Here is a 19,973-nt window from a genome sequence, read left to right on the forward strand (position 1 = left end):
GCTCCAGAGATAGAGCCTGTCTATAGGGGCTCCAGAGACAGAGCCTGGCTATAGGGGCTGCAGAGACAGAGCCTGTCTATAGGGCCTGCAGAGACAGAGCCTGGCTATAGGGGCTCCAGAGACAGAGCCTGGCTATAGGGGCTCCAGAGACAGAGCCTGGCTATAGGGGCTCCAGAGACAGAGCCTGTCTATAGGGGCTGCAGAGACAGAGCCTGTCTATAGGGGCTCCAGAGACAGAGCCTGGCTATAGGGGCTCCAGAGACAGAGCCTGGCTATAGGGGCTGCAGAGACAGAGCCTGGCTATAGGGGCTGCAGAGACAGAGCCTGGCTATAGGGGCTCCAGAGACAGAGCCTGGCTATAGGGGCTCCAGAGACAGAGCCTGGCTATAGGGGCTCCAGAGACAGAGCCTGGCTATAGGGGCTCCAGAGACAGAGCCTGGCTATAGGGGCTGCGGAGACAGAGCCTGGCTATAGGGGCTGCAGAGACAGAGCCTGTCTATAGGGGCTCCAGAGACAGAGCCTGTCTATAGGGGCTCCAGAGACAGAGCCTGGCTATAGGGCTCCAGAGACAGAGCCTGGCTATAGGGGCTCTATAGGGACAAGGACCTACACCACGGCCTCCAGATTCTCCTCTCAGGCCATGGAGGCTCCTCCCGGTGCTAAAGGTGAGGAGCAGGGAATGGGGTGAAGGGAACGGTGGGAGCAGCCTCTGGGCTCACAACTGGGACCGGCCAGGAACCGGGAGCACCCAACACATCCCCATGTCCATAACACCCAGCATCCATTGGGAGCACCCAGTGCACCCCCATGTCCATAACACACAGCATCCATTGGGAGCACCCAATGCACCCCCATGTCCATAACACCCAGCATCCATTGGGAGCACCCAGCACATCCCCATGTCCATAACACCCAGCATCCATTGGGAGCACCCAATGCACCCCCATGTCCATAACACCCAGCATCCATTGGGAGCACCCAATGCACCCCCATGTCCATAACACCCAGCATCCATTGGGAGCACCCAATGCACCCCCATGTCCATAACACCCAGCATCCATTGGGAGCACCCAATGCACCCCCATGTCCATAACACACAGCATCCATTGGGAGCACCCAATGCACCCCCATGTCCATAACACCCAGCATCCATTGGGAGCACCCAATGCACCAAGCTCTGGTGGTTTTAACCCATCCCCAACCCTGTCACATGAAACAGCTCCGCTCCCAGCCCTGGCTTTATTGTATCGTGAAGAGCCACCGCGATAGAGCCGCCACGATAGAGCCACCGCGATAGAGCCACCGCGACAGAGCCACCGCGATAGAGCCGCTGCGATAGAGCCGCCGCGATGCAGGGAGGCACCACGACAGTGACCCCCCCGTACAGAGACCAGCACAGGCACCCCGGGACAGAGACCCCCGGGACAGACCAGACCCCGTTACAGAGACCCCCGGGACAGAGACCCCCGGGACAGACCAGACCAGACCCCGGTACAGAGACCCCCGGGACAGACCAGACCAGACCCCAGTACAGAGACCCCCGGGACAGACCAGACCCCGTTACAGAGACCCCCGGGACAGAGACCCCCGGGACAGACCAGACCAGACCCCGGGACAGAGACCCCCGGGACAGACCAGACCCCGGTACAGAGACCCCCGGGACAGACCAGACCCCGGTACAGAGACCCCCGGGACAGTCCAGACCCCGTTACAGAGACCCCCGGGACAGAGACCCCCGGGACAGACCAGACCAGACCCCGGGACAGAGACCCCCAGGACAGACCAGACCAGACCCCGGGACAGAGACCCCCGGGACAGACCAGACCCCGGGACAGAGACCCCCGGGACAGACCAGACCCCGGTACAGAGACCCCCGGGACAGACCAGACCCCGGGACAGAGACCCCCAGGACAGACCAGACCCCGGGACAGAGACCCCCGGGACAGACCAGACCCCGGGACAGAGACCCCCGGGACAGACCAGACCCCGGTACAGAGACCCCCGGGACAGACCAGACCAGACCCCCAGGACAGAGACCCCCCGGGACAGACCAGACCCCGGTACAGAGACCCCCCGGGACAGACCAGACCCCGGTACAGAGACCCCCGGGACAGACCAGACCCCGGTACAGAGACCCCCGGGACAGACCAGACCAGACCCCCAGGACAGAGACCCCCCGGGACAGACCAGACCCCGGTACAGAGACCCCCCGGGACAGACCAGACCCCGGTACAGAGACCCCCAGTACAGAGACCCCCGGGACAGAGACCCCCGGGACAGAGACCCCCGGGACAGACCAGACCCCGGTACAGAGACCCCCAGGACAGGGCCCCCCCCTTTGGGGCCACCAGGACCCACCCCCAATAGAGACCAGGCTCCCCCAGCACACAGAACCCCCCCCATGCACCCTGGGGGCTGCAGCCTCATGGGAATGGGGCCCATTGGCACCGCCCCCATTGCTGCCACCCCAGGGCTCGGCTGGGGCTGGTGTCCCTGTCCCTGCCCCACGGCCACAGTGTCCGGCTGTGGGGCTGGCTCTGGCCCCATCCATGGCTCTGGATGTAGGTTCACCTGTGGGTGCATCCATGGGTCCTTCCGTGGGTCTGTCCATGGGGCTCTCTGCAGGTCCAGCGGCATCGCTTCAAGAAGTGCACGTTCCTGAGCCATGGGTCCCTGTGTGGGTCCATCCGTGGGTCCCTTCCCTCTGTGGGTCCCACCATGGGTCTCTCTGTGGGTCCCACCGTGGGGTGCTGTGGGTCAGTCCCAGAAGAGCACGTTCCAGAGCAGCAGGGGCAGGTGCTGGGGGGCAGAGGGGGGCCCTGGGCTGGGCTCAGGGTCCACATGTGGGGCGCTGTGGGTCAGTCCCAGAAGAGCACGTTCCAGAGCAGCAGCCAGCAGGGGTAGGTGCTGGGGGGCAGAGGGGGGCCCTGGGCTGGGCTCAGGGTCCACGTGTGGGGCGCTGTGGGTCAGTCCCAGAAGAGCACGTTCCAGAGCAGCAGCCAGCAGGGGTAGGTGCCGAGGGCGAGCAGGGGGCAGAGGAAGGCCCCGTGCAGGTGGTGCAGGAGCAGCCCCTGCCCCAGCGCGCCCAGGAAGCGCTGCCAGGCCTCGCCCGGCGCCGCCGGCGCCTCCACCAGCTCCCGCTCCAGGAAGATGCCCAAGAGCAGCGACACGGCCGGGGTGGCCAAAACCAGCACCAGCGCCAGCAGCGCCCTGCGGGGAACGGGGACAGTGAGCACGAGGACACCGGGGGCACCCAGTGCCAGCAGCACCCTGCGGGGAACGGGGACAGTGAGCACGAGGACACCGGGGGCACCCAGCACCCTATGGGGAACGGGGACAGTGAGCACGAGGACACCAGTGCCACCCAGTGCCAGCAGCACCCTATGGGGAGCAGGAACACAGGGAGCCCCCTATAGCACCCAGTGCCACCAGCACCAGCGGCACCCTGCAGGGACCCAGCACCCCAATGGCACCCAGTGACCCCCGGTGTCACCCTGCAGGGACCCAGCACCCAGTGACCCCAATGACCCCCGGTGTCACCCTGCAGGGACCCAGCACCCAGTGACCCCAATGACCCCCGGTGTCACCCTGCAGGGACCCAGCACCCAGTGACCCCCCCGACCCCCGGTGTCGCCCTGCAGGGACCCAGCACCCAGTGACCCCAATGACCCCCCTGACCCCCGGTGTCACCCTGCAGGGACCCAGCACCCAGTGACCCCAATGGCACCCAATGACCCCCAGTGTCGCCCTGCAGGGACCCAGCACCCAGTGACCCCAATGGCACCCAGTGACCCATGGTATCACCCTGCAGGGACCCAGCACCCAGTGACCCCAATGGCACCCAATGACCCCCAGTGTCGCCCTGCAGGGACCCAGCACCCAGTGACCCCAATGGCACCCAGTGACCCATGGTATCACCCTGCAGGGACCCAGCACCCAGTGACCCCAATGGCACCCAGTGACCCCCGGTGTCACCCTGCAGGGACCCAGCACCCAGTGACCCCAATGGCACCCAGTGACCCATGGTATCACCCTGCAGGGACCCAGCACCCAGTGACCCCAATGGCACCCAGTGACCCCCGGTGTCACCCTGCAGGGACCCAGCACCCAGTGACCCCAATGGCACCCAGTGACCCCCGGTATCACCCTGCAGGGACCCAGCACCCAGTGCCCCTGCAGCCCCTTGCCCCCCGGCGCGGTGCTGACCGGGGCCCGGTGGGGGCCGTGGCCGCGGCCGCCGGCACCATGGTCACTGCCAGGAGGAAGCCGAGGGAGAAGTTGAGCAGCGCCAGCGCCGTGAGCTGAGCCGCCAGGTAGAGCAGTGCCAGGAGCTTCAGCAGCATCCAGCCCCGCGCCGCCGCCGCCGAGCCGGGGGCACCCAGCACCCTGCGGGGAACGGCGGTCAATGGGGGCACCCAGCACCCTGCGGGGAACGGGGGTCAATGGGGGCACCCAGCACCCTGCGGGGAACGGGGGTCAATGGGGGCACCCAGCACCCTGAGGGGAACGGGGGTCAATGGGGGCACCCAGCACCCTGCGGGGGAATGGGAGTCAATGGGGGCACCCAGCACCCTGCGGGGAACGGGGGTCAATGGGGGCACCCAGCACCCTGCGGGAGTCAATGGGGGCACCCAGCACCCTGCGGGGAACGGCGGTCAATGGGGGCACCCAGCACCCAGCACCCTGCGGGGAACGGGGGTCAATGGGGGCACCCAGCACCCTGCGGGGAACGGCGGTCAATGGGGGCACCCAGCACCCAGCACCCTGCGGGGAACGGGGGTCAATGGGGGCACCCAGCACCCTGCGGGGAACGGGGGTCAATGGGGGCACCCAGCACCCTGCGGGGAACGGGGGTCAATGGGGGCACCCAGCACCCTGCGGGGAACGGGGGTCAATGGGGGCACCCAGCACCCTGCGGGGAACGGGGGTCAATGGGGGCACCCAGCACCCTGCGGGGAACGGGGGTCAATGGGGGCACCCAGCACCCTGCGGGGAACGGGGGTCAATGGGGGCACCCAGCACCCTGCGGGAGTCAATGGGGGCACCCAGCACCCTGCGGGGGAACGGGGGTCAATGGGGGCACCCAGCACCCTGCGGGGGAATGGGAGTCAATGGGGGCACCCAGCACCCTGCGGGGAACGGGGGTCAATGGGGGCACCCAGCACCCTGCCAGGGGCTCACCTGTGGGTGCTGTGTGGCAGGGCAGGGGCTCACCTGTGGGTGCTGTGGGGCAGGGCAGGGCCGAGGCTCACCTGTGGGTGCTGTGGGTGCTGTGGGGCAGGGTCCGGAGCTCACCTGTGGGTGCTGTGGGGCAGGGCAGGGCCGGGGCTCACCTGTGGGTGCTGTGGGGCAGGGCTCGGGGCTCACCTGTGGGTGCTGTGGGGCAGGCCCGGGGCTCACCTGTGGGTGCTGTGGGGCAGGGCCGGGGGCTCACCTGTGGGTGCTGTGGGTGCTGTGGGGCAGGCCCGGGGCTCACCTGTGGGTGCTGTGGGGCAGGGCTGGGGGCTCACCTGTGGGTGCTGTGGGTGCTGTGGGGCAGGGCCGGGGCTCACCTGTGGGTGCTGTGGGGCAGGCCCGGGGCTCACCTGTGGGTGCTGTGGGGCAGGGCAGGCCCGGGGCTCACCTGTGGGTGCTGTGGGGCAGGCCCGGGGCTCACCTGTGGGTGCTGTGGGGCAGGGCAGGCCCGGGGCTCACCTGTGGGTGCTGTGGGGCAGGGCAGGCCCGGGGCTCACCTGTGGGTGCTGTGGGGCAGGCCTGGAGCTCACCTGTGGGTGCTGTGGGTGCTGTGGGTGCTGTGGGGCAGGCCCGGGGCTCACCTGTGGGTGCTGTGGGTGCTGTGGGGCAGGGCAGGGTCCGGAGCTCACCTGTGGGTGCTGTGGGGCAGGGCCGGGGCTCACCTGTGGGTGCTGTGGGGCAGGGCAGGGCCGGGGCTCACCTGTGGGTGCTGTGGGGCAGGCCTGGAGCTCACCTGTGGGTGCTGTGGGGCAGGGCCGGGGCTCACCTGTGGGTGCTGTGGGTGCTGTGGGTGCTGTGGGGCAGGGTCCGGAGCTCACCTGTGGGTGCTGTGGGTGCTGTGGGTGCTGTGGGTGCTGTGGGGCAGGGCCGGGGCTCACCTGTGGGTGCTGTGGGGCAGGGTCCGGAGCTCACCTGTGGGTGCTGTGGGGCAGGGCTCGGGGCTCACCTATGGGTGCTGTGGGGCAGGGCAGGCCCGGAGCCCACCTGTGGGTGCTGTGGGTGCTGTGGGTGCTGTGGGGCAGGGCCGGGGCTCACCTGTGGGTGCTGTGGGGCAGGGCAGGGCCGGGGCTCACCTGTGGGTGCTGTGGGGCAGGCCTGGAGCTCACCTGTGGGTGCTGTGGGTGCTGTGGGGCAGGGTCCGGAGCTCACCTGTGGGTGCTGTGGGGCAGGGCTCGGGGCTCACCTGTGGGTGCTGTGGGGCAGGGCAGGCCCGGAGCCCACCTGTGGGTGCTGTGGGTGCTGTGGGGCAGGCCCGGGGCTCACCTGTGGGTGCTGTGGGTGCTGTGGGGCAGGGTCCGGAGCTCACCTGTGGGTGCTGTGGGGCAGGGCCGGGGCTCACCTGTGGGTGCTGTGGGGCAGGGCAGGGCCGGGGCTCACCTGTGGGTGCTGTGGGGCAGGGCCATGCCCGCCACGTAGATGGCGATGAGGGTGAGCACCACGGCCTCGGCCTCGGACACCGGGAAGTGCTGCGTGGCCACGCTCTGGCCCAGCACGGGCAGGGAGTAGAGCGCCAGCCCCGCCGCGTGGCACACGAGCACCGGCGGCACCAGCGCCAGCAGCCGCGGCGCCTGCGGGCACAGCGTCAGAGGGGCCGGGTGCGGGGCGCGGCTGGGGGGCGCGGGGGGGCCTCACCCACCTCCGGGGCGCTGTCGCTGCGCTGCTCCGCGCCGCCCGGCTCCGCCCGGCTCAGCTTCATCCAGAGGTCCAGGGCGTGCGGGGCCGTGAGGGAAAACAGCGCGGAAATGGGGGCAGGGAGGGCAGCGGTGGGGAGGGGATGGGGGGGAGGGGATGGGGAGGGGTGGGGGGGTGGGGATGGGGGGGGGGAAGGAAGGGGAAGGGGGGGGTGGGGATGGGGTGGGGATGGGGTGGGGAGGGGGTGGGGAGGGGATGGGGTGGGGAGGGGGTGGGGAGGGGATGGGGTGGGGTGGGAAGGGATGGGGTGGGGATGGGGATGGGGTGGGGGGGTGGGGATGGGGGGGGAAGGAAGGGGAAGGGGGGGTGGAGGGGTGGGAGGGGAGGAGTGGGGATGGGGGTGGGGTGGGGATGGGGTGGGGAGAGGGTGGGGAGGGGATGGGGTGGGGTGGGAAGGGATGGGATGAGATGGGGCGGGATGGGCATGGGAGGGCTTGGGGATGGGATGAGATGGAAAAGGATGGGATGGGATGAGATGGGGTTGGATGGGAAGGGATGGGATGGGGTGGGATGGGGATGGGAGGGGTTGGGGATGGGATGAGATGGAAAGGGATGGGATGGGATGAGACGAGTTGGGATGAGATGGGAAGGGATTGGATGGGATGGGATGAGATGGGGACAGGATGGGACGGGGCAGGGACCCTCAGGAGATGTCCCGCTCCAGCCCTGCCGCCGCCCGGTCCCCACCTCCCCGGGCCAGGCCTCCCGGAGCTCCGGGCAGGAGAAGCCCCCCTGGCTCCTCCCCGCGGCGCCCCCTCTTCTGCCCCCGCTCTGGCTCCGACGCGCCCCACCATGGGCAAGCTGTGGGGCAGGGCCTGCCCCAGCCGGGAGCGTCCCTGCCTCCTCCCTGGGAGCTGAGCCCCGGTGCTGAGCTCCCCCTGTCCCGCTCGGGACCTGATCCCCGGTGCTGAGCTCCCCCTGTCCTGATCCCCGGTGCTGAGCTCCCCCTGTCCCGCTCAGGACCTGATCCCCGGTGCTGAGCTCCCCCTGTCCCGCTCGGGACCTGATCCCCGGTGCTGAGCTCCCCCTGTCCCGCTCAGGACCTGATCCCCGGTGCTGAGCTCCCCCTGTCCCGCTCGGGACCTGATCCCCGGTGCTGAGCTCCCCCTGTCCCGCTCGGGACCTGATCCCCGGTGCTGAGCTCCCCCTGTCCCGCTCGGGACCCGATCCCCGGTGCTGAGCTCCCCCTGTCCCGCTCGGGACCTGATCCCCGGTGCTGAGCTCCCCCTGTCCCGCTCGGGACCTGATCCCCGGTGCTGAGCTCCCCCTGTCCCGCTCAGGACCTGATCCCCGGTGCTGAGCTCCCCCTGTCCCGCTCGGGACCCGATCCCCGGTGCTGAGCTCCCCCTGTCCCGCTCGGGACCTGATCCCCGGTGCTGAGCTCCCCCTGTCCCGATCCCCGGTGCTGAGCTCCCCCTGTCCCGCTCGGGACCTGATCCCCGGTGCTGAGCTCCCCCTGTCCCTCTCAGTTCCCATCTCCTGCCCCCTCCTCCAGCGGCTCCGGTCCCCATGAGCGCAGAGGGGTTGGGGTCCCCCCGCAGCCCCAGCTGGGCGCTCCCCGAGGATATCCTGAGGATGAGGACGAGGAGCAGGAAGCCGAAGGCCGGCATGTAGAGCCCGATGGACACGAAGCGCGAGAGCGAGGGCAGCAGGTACAGGAAGTAGGACTGGTGCAGGCGCTCCAGGAGGTTGTTGAGCTTCCGGAACATTCCCTCCAGCATCCTGGGGGCGGGGGGCAGGCAGGGCAGCCCCACAGGGACGCGTGGGGAGACCCACAGGGACATGGGGGCAGCCCCACAGGGACGCGTGGGGAGACCCAGAGGGACACGGGGGGAGACCCACAGGGACGCGTGGGGAGACCCAGAGGGACACGGGGGGAGACCCAGAGGGACACGTGGGGAGACCCAGAGGGACATGTGGGGAGACCCACAGGGACACGGGGGGAGACCCACAGGGACACGGGGGGAGACCCATAGAGACATGTGGGCAGCCCCAGAGAGATGCGTGGGGAGACCCAGAGGGACACGGGGGGAGACCCACAAAGACACGTGGGGAGACCCAGAGGGACGCGTGGGGAGCCCCACAGGGACATGGGGGCAGCCCCACAGGGACACGTGGGGAGCCCCACAGGACATGGGGGCAGCCCCATAGGGACGCGTAGGGAGACCCAGAGGGACGCGTGGGGAGACCCAGAGGGACACGGGGGGAGACCCATAGGGACGCGTGGGGAGACCCACAGGGACATGGGGGCAGCCCCACAGGGACACGTGGGGAGCCCCACAGGGACATGGGGGCAGCCCCATAGGGACGCGTAGGGAGACCCAGAGGGATGCGTGGGGAGACCCAGAGGGACATGGGGGCAGCCCCATAGGGACGCGTAGGGAGACCCAGAGGGACGCATGGGGAGACCCAGAGAGATGCGTGGGGAGACCCAGAGGGACACATGGGCAGCCCCATAGGGGCACAGGGTCAGCCCCATAGGGACACGAGGGGAGACCCACAGGGGCGCAGGGGCAGCCCCATAGGGACACGAGGGGAGACCCACAGGGGCGCAGGGGCAGCCCCATAGGGACACGTGGGGAGACCCACAGGGGCGCAGGGGCAGCCCCACAGGGACACGTGGGCAGCCCCATAGGGGCGCAGGGGCAGCCCCACAGGGACATGTGGGCAGCCCCATAGGGGTGCAGGGGCAGCCCCACGGGGGCGCGGTGGCAGCCCCATAGTGACACGTGGGCAGCCCCACGGTGGCAGCCCCACGGTGGCGTGGTGGCAGCCCCGTAGTGACACGTGGGCAGCCCCACGGTGGCAGCCCCACGGTGGCGCGGTGGCAGCCCCATAGGGACACGTGGGCAGCCCCATAGGGACACGTGGGCAGCCCCATAGTGACACGTGGGCAGCCCCACGGGGGCGTGGTGGCAGCCCCATAGGGACACTTGGGCAGCCCCATAGGGACACGTGGGCAGCCCCATAGGGACACGTGGGCAGCCCCACAGTGGCAGCCCCACAGTGGCGCGGTGGCAGCCCCACGGTGGCAGCCCCACGGTGGCGCGGCGGCACTCACTTGCCCACGGTGCCCAGGTCGTACTTGTACTGCCGGAAGCTGTTGATGCCGCGCAGGGTGAGCGCCTCGATGCGGTAGCGCAGGAAGAGGCCGTGCTCGCCGCGGGGCCGCCCCGACGCCTGCGCCAGCACCATGAGGAGCAGGGTCTGCAGGCTCCGGGCGTAGGCGGGCAGCGAGTCCCAGTCCGAGTGCTGCAGCTGCGGGAGGGAAGGGAGAGGGGATGAGGGGAGGGCAGTGGGGATGGGGAGGGAGGTGGGGAGGGAAGGGGGACAGTGGGGATGAGGAGGGAGGGGGGGAGTGGGGATGGAGCTCAGCAATGGGGATGGAGCTCGGCAATGGGGATGGAGCTCGGCAATGGGGATGGAGCTCAGCAATGGGGATGGAGCTCAGCAATGGGGATGGAGCTCAGCAATGGGGATGGAGCTCAGCAATGGGGATGGAGCTCGGCAATGGGGATGGAGCTCAGCAATGGGGATGGAGCTCAGCAATGGGCCGGGGGGCAGCGCAAACACCGTGGCCAGCACCGCCCATGGCACCGAGGGCACTGCCTGCAGTGAGGGCCCTCAGAGACCGGCGGGGGGGGGGGGGATGCCAGGCTTGGAGCAGCTGCTCCAGTGTGAGGGGTCCCTGGCCAGGAGCCGGATCGGGATCTCCAAGCTCCCTCCCAACCCCTTCCGTGGCTCCATAGCTCCGTGGCTCCATGACCACCACGGCCGGGGGGCAGCCCAGGGGGTGCTGCAGGTCAGGAACCACCTCTGGGTCCCTCCCCGAGCCCATCACCCCATGGACAAGAGAAAGGAGGATGAGAGGTTGTGGTGCTCAGCTGGGCCGGAGCAAAGGGCAGCGTGAACCATTGAGCCCTGGCTCTGCGGAGGGTGGGAAGGAGCCTGAACATCGCCGAGACCAATCCTGACCAAGGCCGCCACGGAAGCACCACTCCCAAGCCCCCTTCAGACATCTCCAGGGCCGGTGCCTGCAGCCCTGCCCCGGGCAGCCTCTTCCGATGCCTGAGCACCCTCTGGGGCAGGAATTGTTCCTCAGCTCCATCTAACCCTGCCCTGGGGCAGCTTGAGGCCGGTTCCTCTTGTCCCATCCCTTGTTCCTTGGGAGCAGAGCCCAGCCCCTCCTGGCTCCATCCTCCTGGCAGGCACTTGGAGGGAGCCATCAGGTCCCCCCTGAGCCTTCCCTTCCCCATCTGAACCCCCCAGGTCCCTCAGCCCTTCCCCATCACCCCTGTGCTCCAGGCCTCAGCTCCGGTGCCCCCCCAGCGCTGGCACAAGGCGCGGTGCCACCGGCAGGCCCGGGGGGGGGGTGTGGGTCCCACCTTGCCCTGGATGGTGCAGAGGAGCCCGTTCTTCTGGCAGAAGGCGTTGAAGAGGTTGAGCAGGTCGAGGTTGGGCAGTTGCCCGTTGAGCCCCTCCACGGCCACGTCGAAGCTGGTCACCACATCGCTGCTCAGCTCCAGGGCAATGGCCGCTTGGATGGCGCCGGCACGGCCCAGCGGCCCCGAGGAGCGCACGGCTGCGGGAATCGGGCATGGCACTGCACTGCGGGCACCGGCACCGGGCATGGCACTGCACTGCGGGCACCGGCACCAGGCATGGCACCGCACTGCGGGCACCGGGCATGGCACTGCACCGCGGGCACCGGCACTGGGCATGGCACTGCACTGCAGGCACCGGCACCAGGCATGGCACTGCACTGCAGGCAACGGCACCAGGAATGGCACTGCACCACGGGCACCAGCACCGGGCATGGCACTGCACTGCAGGCACCGGCACCAGGCATGGCACTGCACTGCAGGCAACGGCACCAGGCATGGCACTGCACTGCGGGCACCAGCACCAGGCATGGCACTGCACTGCGGGCACCGGGCATGGCACTGCACTGCGGGCACCGGCACCAGGCATGGCACTGCACTGCAGGCACCGGGCATGGCACTGCACCGCGGGCACCAGCACCGGGCATGGCACTGCACCGTGGGCACCGGGCATGGCACTGCACCGCAGGCACCAGCACCGGGCATGGCACTGCACTGCGGGCACCAGCACCAGGCATGGCATTGCACTGCGGGCACCGGGCATGGCACTGCACCGCAGGCACCGGCACCGGGCATGGCACTGCACCGCGGGCACTGGGCACAGCACTGCATGGCAGGCAGTGGGCATGGCACTGCACTGTGGGCACAGCACAGCACTGCACCACGGGCACTGGCACCGGGCATGGCACTGCACCATGGGGCCTCAGCACCACTGGGAGTCAGCACCTCCATGCCCACTCCAACACCCACCCCCATGACCAGCACCATCACCACCACCTCCATTCCACCCCCATGACCAGCACCACCATCAGCACCACCTCCATTCCACCCCCATGACCATCACCATCACCACCACCCCCATGACCAGCACCATCACCACCACCCCCATGACCAGCACCATCACCACCACCCCCATGACCAGCACCATCACCACCACCCCCTCCATTCCACCCCATGACCAGCACCACCTCCATTCCACCCCCATGACCAGCACCATCACCACCACCCCCTCCATTCCACCCCATGACCAGCACCGTCTCCATTCCACCCCCATGACCAGCACCACTTCCATTCCACCCCATGACCAGCACCACTTCCATTCCACCCCATGACCAGCACCACTTCCATTCCACCCCATGACCAGCACCACCACCACCACCCCCTCTCCTGCTCACCGGTGATGTTCACGTCATGGTAAGCCTCCAGCCAGGCCTCCATGCCCAGGAGGTCGTGCTCATTGACGAGGAAGATGATGTCCTTCGCCCAGTAGATCTGCCCTGAAGGACACAGGCACGGTCACAGATCCCTCCTACAGCCCCATCCCTGCCCCACAGAGCCCCACACCCCATGGCCCATCCCTGCCCCACACACACCCTTTACAGACCCCAACCCCACCCTACATGTACCCCATAGCCCCATCCCTGCCCCACACACACCCTTTACAGACCCCAACCCCACCTTACACGTACCCCACAGCCCCATCCCTGCCCCACACACCCCCCATGGCGCATGCCCCTATCCCAACACACCCCACAGCCCAGCACCTGCCCCACACAGCCCCATTCCTGCCCCACACACCCCCCCATGGCCCCTGCCCCACAAACTCCCCCCTCCTCACCCCGGAAGTAGGCAGCGAGTGCCAGGAGCAGCCCCACGGCCTGGTTGTTGTGCGGCCCCGGGGCACAGCCGGTGCTCAGCACCAGCGCCTCGGTGCTGGCGGCGCGCGGCGCTCGCAGGATCCCATAGACATTGGTGCCCCGCACCAGCTGCAGGGGACGCACAGGCATGGGGCACAGGGCAATGGGGTGATGGGAGCCCCCCCCAGGTCCCTCAGCCCTTCCCCATCACCCCTGTGCTCCAGGCCCTGCTCCAGCTCCATTCCCTTCTCCGGCCCCACTCCAGCACCTCAAGGTCTCTCTTGCAGTGAGGGGCCCGGAGCCGAGCACAGGATCCCAGGTGCGGCCTCCCCGGTGCCCGGTGCAGGGGGTGCTCAGGTGCCCCGATCCCCTCACCCATCAACGGAGGCACTGAACAACACCGAGGCCCGAGGGACAGCGCCAGTGACCGTCCCCACCGCTGGTGACACCGCGCAGCAGCCACGGGGCTCTGTGCCCCCGCAGCCGGCGGCACCGCGGCAGCCGTACGTACGTAGCGCTCCCGGCTCTCGTCAGGGAAGGGCAGCGTGTGGGAGAAGTGCTGCCGATGCACCTCCAGCCCCAGGCTCCACATGGTCTTCTCCAGCCAGGCCGCGGGCATCCCCCTGCACACACGCGTTGGGAAACGGGAACGGGCTTCGAGGGCTTCCCCACCCTGGTGCACCCGCTGCAGGGCCTCGGGAGCGCCTCCAGGCCCCCACCCGGAGCAGGGCACACACGAGCGGGTCTGTGGTGGCCCTGGGATGACTCCGGGCCCCCCCGACCCTGCCCCGGGCAGGGACCTTCCACAGGAGCTGCCTGGCCCAGCGCTGATCCCTGCGGGCACCACGGACCCCAATGGGATCCTGCTCCACTGACCCGACCCCCGAGCAGATCCTGCCCCTCCTCTGACCCATCTGGAGCAGGAACGGAGCTGGTGCAGGGCCTGGAGCAAGGGATGGGACCAGAGGAACCGGCCTCAAGCTGCCCCAGGGCAGGGTTAGATGGAGCTGAGGAACAATTCCTGCCCCAGAGGGTGCTCAGGCATCGGAAGAGGCTGCCCGGGGCAGGGCTGCAGGCACCGGCCCTGCGAGTGCTCACACCCCGTGGAGATGAGGCCTCAGTGCCATGGGGCAGCAGTGGCCTTGGCAGGGCTGGGATGGGCTGGACTGGGTGATCCTGAAGCTCTTTTCTACCCCAGCTGATCCCCTGATCCCAGGCTGTGACCCTGGTACCAGCACCTGCACCTCGCCGGCTGTGACCCCGGTACCTGCACCTGCACCTCGCCGGCTGTGACCCCGGTACCTGCACCTGCACCTCACTGGCTGTGACCCCGGTACCTGCACCTGCACCACACCGGCTGTGACCCTGGTACCAGCACCTGCACCTCGCTGGCTGTGACCCCGGTACCTGCACCTGCACCTCGCCGGCTGTGACCCCGGTACCTGCACCTGCACCTCGCCAGCTGTGACCCCGGTACCTGCACCTGCACCTCGCCGGCTGTGACCCCGGTACCTGCACCTGCACCTCGCCGGCTGTGACCCTGGTACCAGCACCTGCACCTCGCCGGCTGTGACCCCGGTACCTGCACCTGCACCTCACTGGCTGTGACCCCGGTACCTGCACCTGCACCTCACTGGCTGTGACCCCGGTACCTGCACCTCGCTGGCTGTGACCCCGGTACCTGCATCTGCACCTCGCTGGCTGTGACCCCGGTACCTGCACCTGCACCTCACTGGCTGTGACCCCAGTACCTGCACCTGCACCTCACTGGCTGTGACCCCGGTACCTGCACCTGCACCTCGCTGGCTGTGACCCCGGTACCTGCACCTGCACCTCACCGGCTGTGACCCCGGTACCTGCACCTGCACCTCGCTGGCTGTGACCCCGGTACCTGCACCTGCACCTCACTGGCTGTGACCCCGGTACCTGCACCTGCACCTCGCTGGCTGTGACCCCGGTACCTGCACCTGCACCTCACCGGCTGTGACCCCGGTACCTGCACCTGCACCTCGCTGGCTGTGACCCCGGTACCTGCACCTCACCGGCTGTGACCCCGGTACCTGCACCTGCACCTCACTGGCTGTGACCCCGGTACCTGCACCTGCACCTCACTGGCTGTGACCCCGGTACCTGCACCTGCACCTCACTGGCTGTGACCCCGGTACCTGCACCTGCACCTCGCCGGCTGTGACCCCGGTACCTGCACCTCGCTGGCTGGGGTCCCCCTGCTCCCAGGGTGGCCCCATCAGTGTCACCGAGCAGGGGATTCGGCACAGGGAGCTGCTGGAACGCTCGGGGGATGCCCCTCACCCAGGGTCCGGCCTCACCCGGGCGCTGCCTTGGGGGGTTGGGATCAAGGGCATCACCCTGACCCCCACCGGGAGCACCTCCAGCATCCTTCCCGCTCCCATCCTCCCCCCTTCCAATTCCTCTCGAATTCCACGTAAAATTCCTTTTGAATTCCATGTAAAATCCCTCTCGAATTCCATGTAAAATCCCTCTCGAATTCCACGTAAAATCCCTCTCGAATTCCACGTAAAACCCCTCTCGAATTCCACGTAAAACCCCTCTCGAATTCCACGTAAAATTCCTTTTGAATTCCATGTAAAATCCCTCTCGAATTCCACGTAAAACCCCTCTCGAATTCCACGTAAAATTCCTTTTGAATTCCACGTAAAATCCCTCTCGAATTCCACGTAAAATCCCTCTCGAATTCCATGTAAAATCCCTCTCGAATTCCATGTAAAATCCCTCTCGAATTCCACGTAAAACCCCTCTCGAATTCCACGTAAAATGCCTCTCGAATTCCATGTAAAATCCCTCTCGAATTCCATGTAAAATCCCTCTCGAATTCCATGTAAAATCCCTCTCGAATTCCCCTCTCACCTCCATCAGACACAAACCCTTGCCCAAGCCTGACACTGAGACCGGATCCAGCTGCCCCCCGGCTCCACCAGGGGTTTGGACATGGAGAAGGTCCCCTCGAACCTTGCCCCTCACTGGGAGCAGCTCCCTCATCCCTCTGCATTCCCAGCTGCTCTCCACATGGTCCCAGTTCAATCCCAAACTGGAACCAGGGGCGTTAAGGTCCCTCCCAACCCATTCCCTGACTCCACGATCCCATGACCTGGCGGCTGCCACATTCCCGTCCTGGGGACAGCGCTCAGCCCCTCCTCAGGACCTGCTCCAGCAGGAAATAACCCCCATTGCCATTGGGGAACAAGGAGCATCATTCCCACCCCACTGCTTCCAGATGGAAAACCCAACCTCAGAGAAACCGGGATCGGAAATAGCCCCAGATAAAGCCCCAAGGGCTGGTCTGGAGGAAGCAGCTCCAGTGGAAGGGGCCCTGCCTGGGGCACGGGGCTGGAACGGGGGGAGCTTTAAGTTCCCTTCAGCCCAAACCACCCCAGGATCCCGTGAAGGCTGAGCAGGGGTCTTGGGAAGTTCCTCCCCATGAGGGCGCCGGGACCCTGGCAGGGGTTGAAGGGAGAAGCTGGGGCTGCCCCATTGCTGGCAGGGCTCAAGGCCGGGTCGGACACAGGGGCTGGGAGCACCCTGCTCCAGGGGAAGGGGTCAGGACTGAACCTGGAGGAGCTTCAAACTTCTCCCAGCCCAACCCAGCCTTATCCATCGCCCCACGCCTCCATCGCCCCACGCCTCCACGCCTCCATCGCCCCATGCCTCCATCGCCCCACGCCTCCATCACTCCCTGCCTCCATCGCCCCACGTCTCCATCACTCCCTGCCTCCATCGCCCCACGTCTCCATCACTCCCTGCCTCCATCACTCCCTGCCCCACCACCCCACGCCTCCATCACCCCACACCTCCACCCCCCCACGCGTCCATCACCCCACTCTCCACCACTCCCTGCCTCCACCACCCCACACCTCCACCAGTCCACGCCTCCATCCCCCACGCCTCCATCACTCCCTGCCTCCATCACCCCCCACCTCCAGCACTCCCTACCTCCACCACCCCACACCTCCACCACTCCACGCCTCCATCACCTCACACCTCCACCACCCCACGCCTCCACCACCTCACACCTCCACCACCCCACGCCTCCACCACTCCACGCCTCCACCACCCCATGCCTCCATCACTCCCTGCCTCCACCACCCCACACCTCCATCACCCCACACCTCCACCACTCCACGCCTCCACCACTCCCTGCCTCCTGCAGCAACCCCATCCCTCAGCCCCCCCCAGCCCCGTTCCTACCCCACCGCCCCCCAGTTTCACCCCATTCTCACCCCGCTTTCTTCTTGTGGGTGGCGAAGTCGCGGGCGAGGGCGAGGGCGCGCTCCCCAAGGCCGAACTGCTCCTCCACCATGGTGGAGCCCATGGCGTTCTCGGACGTGTAGGTGCGGGGGGCCAGGGGGGGGAACGCCAGCGCCAGGAACCAGCCCACCCCCAGCACATAGCTCAGCACGCTGGGGGGGGAGGGTGTCAGCATGGGGGGCACTGCATGGGGCACCCCATAGAGCCCCTCCCCTCTGGGGGTCACCAGAGCCCCCCATAGAATCATGGAATGGTTTGTGTTGGAAAGGACCTAAGATCAAGCTCCAACCCCTGCCATGGAGAGGGCACCTCACACTAAACCCGCCCACCCCAGCCCCATAGAGCCCCCCAGCGCTCACCAGAGCCCCCACAGAGCCCCTTGTAGAGCCTCCCATACAGCCCTCCCATAGAGCCCCCATAGAGCCTTCCCAGCACTCACCAGAGCCCCCACAGAGCCCCTTGTAGAGGGTCCCATAGAGCCCCCATAGAGCCTTCCCAGCACTCACCAGAGCCCCCATAGAGCCCCTTGTAGAGGGTCCCATAGAGCCCCCATAGAGCCCCCATAGAGCCTGCCCAGCACTCACCAGAGCCCCCATAGAGCCCCTTGTAGAGGGTCCCATAGAGCCCCCATAGAGCCCCCATAGAGCCTTCCCAGCACTCACCAGAGCCCTCATAGAGCCCCTTGTAGAGGGTCCCATAGAGCCCCCATAGAGCCCCCATAGAGCCTGCCCAGCACTCACCAGAGCCCCCACAGAGCCCCTTGTAGAGGGTCCCATAGAGCCCCCATAGAGCCTTCCCAGCACTCACCAGAGCCCCCACAGAGCCCCTTGTAGAGGGTCCCACAGAGCCCTCCCGTAGAGCCCCCATAGAGACCCCCCACAGAGCCCCCCAGCTCTCAACAGAGCCCCCACAGAGCCCCTCATAGAGCCTCCCATAGAGCCCCCCCATAGAACCTCCCACGGACGCTTCTAAGCGCTCACCAGAGCCCCCATAGAGCCCTTCCTAGAGCCCCCTGTAGAACCCCCCACTGCTCACCAGAGTCCCCCCTAGAGCCCTCCACAGAGCCCCCCACAGAGCCCTCCCAGTGCTCCCTAGAGCCCCCCACGGAGCCCCCATAGAGCCTTCCCAGCGCTCACCAAAGCCCCTATACAGCCCCCCACAGAGCCCCCATACAGCCCCCCACAGAGCCCCCATAGAGCCCCCACACAGGCCCCCCCCAGCCCCCATGCAGCCCCCCAGAGCCCCCCAGCGCTCACCAGAGGGGGGTGTTGAGGCGCACGATGAGGCGGGCGAGCGCCCGGCGGCAGTGGGGGTCCAAGAGCAGCCCCATGGCGGTGGGGGGAGGTCACCAAAGGTACCGGGAGGGGATGGGGGGGTCCCAGGGATGCAACCCCCCCCCGGCAGGCGAAACGGGGCGTCCCTGCCCCACCCCCCACAGCCCCACGCTCGGTCCGGTCCGGTCCGGTCCGGTCCTGCTCCCGCTCCCGCTCCCGTCCCGCTCCCTTCCCCTTCCCGGTCCCGGTCCCGCTCCCTTCCCGCTCCCGTCCCGCTCCCGTCCGTTCCCCGCCGCCGCGCTCAGACCGGGCCCAGGGCGCGGGGGGACCCCGGAACCGGCAGCGCCCCGCCCCCTCCTGCCGAGCCGCGCATGCGCACTGGTGCGGGTCCCGGGGCAGGAGGGGAGCGCGAGGGGAGCCCGCTCGGGTCACGCAGGGGTCACGCAGGGGTCACGCTCGGGTCACGCTCGGGTCACGCACGGCACGGGCAGGGGCAGGGGCTGCAGGCGGGGTCCTGGAGCCGTGGGACGGGGAGCGCCGAGAGCGGATGCGGCTCCAGGCACGGGCAGCGCAGGGCAGGGCAGGGACCCCCCCACCGGAGCAGGGTGCTCCGAGCCCTGTGTCCAAGCCGGCCCTGAGCACTGCCAGGGATGGGGCAGCCACAGCTCCTCTGGGCACCCTGTGCCGGCGCCTCAGCACCCTCACGGGGAAGAGCTTCTGCCTGCACCCAACCCGAGCTCCCCCTGTGCCGGGCTGAGCCCATCACCCCTTGTCCTGTCAGTGTCACACCCATGGATGGACAGGGACAGGCAGGGATGGACAGGGATGGACAAGGGCAGGCAAGGATGGACAGGGACAGGCAGGGATGGACAGGGATGGACAAGGACAGGCAGGGATGGACAGGGACAGGCAGGGATGGACAGGGATGGACAAGGACAGGTAGGGATGGACAGGGATGGACAAGGAGAGGTAGGGATGGACAGTGGGAAGGGATGGACAGGGATGGACAAGGACAGGTAGGGATGGACAGGGATGGACAAGGACAGGCAGGGATGGACAGGGACAGGCAGGGATGGACAAGGGCAGGCAAGGATGGACAGGGACAGGCAGCGATGAACCGGGATGGACAAGGACAGGTAGGGACAGGGAGGGATGGACAAGGACAGACAGGGATGGACAGGGACAGGCAGGGATGGACAGGGACAGGCAGGGATGGACAGGGACAGGCAGGGATGAACCGGGATGGACAA

At 67.8% G+C, this 19,973-nt stretch overlaps 1 protein-coding gene across 1 annotated transcript; it reads right to left on the reverse strand.

Moving 5' to 3' along the window:
* Positions 1 to 2,966: 2,966 nt before the first annotated feature.
* Positions 2,967 to 18,790, reverse strand: GPAA1 (glycosylphosphatidylinositol anchor attachment 1). The gene is made up of 12 exons (XM_061479154.1): positions 18,706 to 18,790; positions 17,422 to 17,601; positions 13,677 to 13,788; positions 13,147 to 13,294; positions 12,704 to 12,805; positions 11,313 to 11,509; positions 9,989 to 10,185; positions 8,496 to 8,649; positions 6,897 to 6,946; positions 6,613 to 6,843; positions 4,207 to 4,386; positions 2,967 to 3,210 (listed from the first exon to the last, which is right to left on the reverse strand). Exons 1-12 carry the CDS (start codon positions 18,777 to 18,779, stop codon positions 2,967 to 2,969), a joined length of 1,869 nt encoding a protein of 622 aa, XP_061335138.1. The 5' UTR covers positions 18,780 to 18,790.
* Between the last annotated feature and the right edge of the window lie 1,183 nt (positions 18,791 to 19,973).

Source organism: Pezoporus flaviventris, unplaced genomic scaffold (genome assembly GCF_033815535.1).
Source record: "Pezoporus flaviventris isolate CSIRO_AGI_PZ_B2104156 unplaced genomic scaffold, CSIRO_AGI_Pfla_v1 ptg000142l, whole genome shotgun sequence".
In the NCBI taxonomy this organism is placed as follows: Eukaryota; Metazoa; Chordata; class Aves; order Psittaciformes; family Psittacidae; genus Pezoporus; species Pezoporus flaviventris.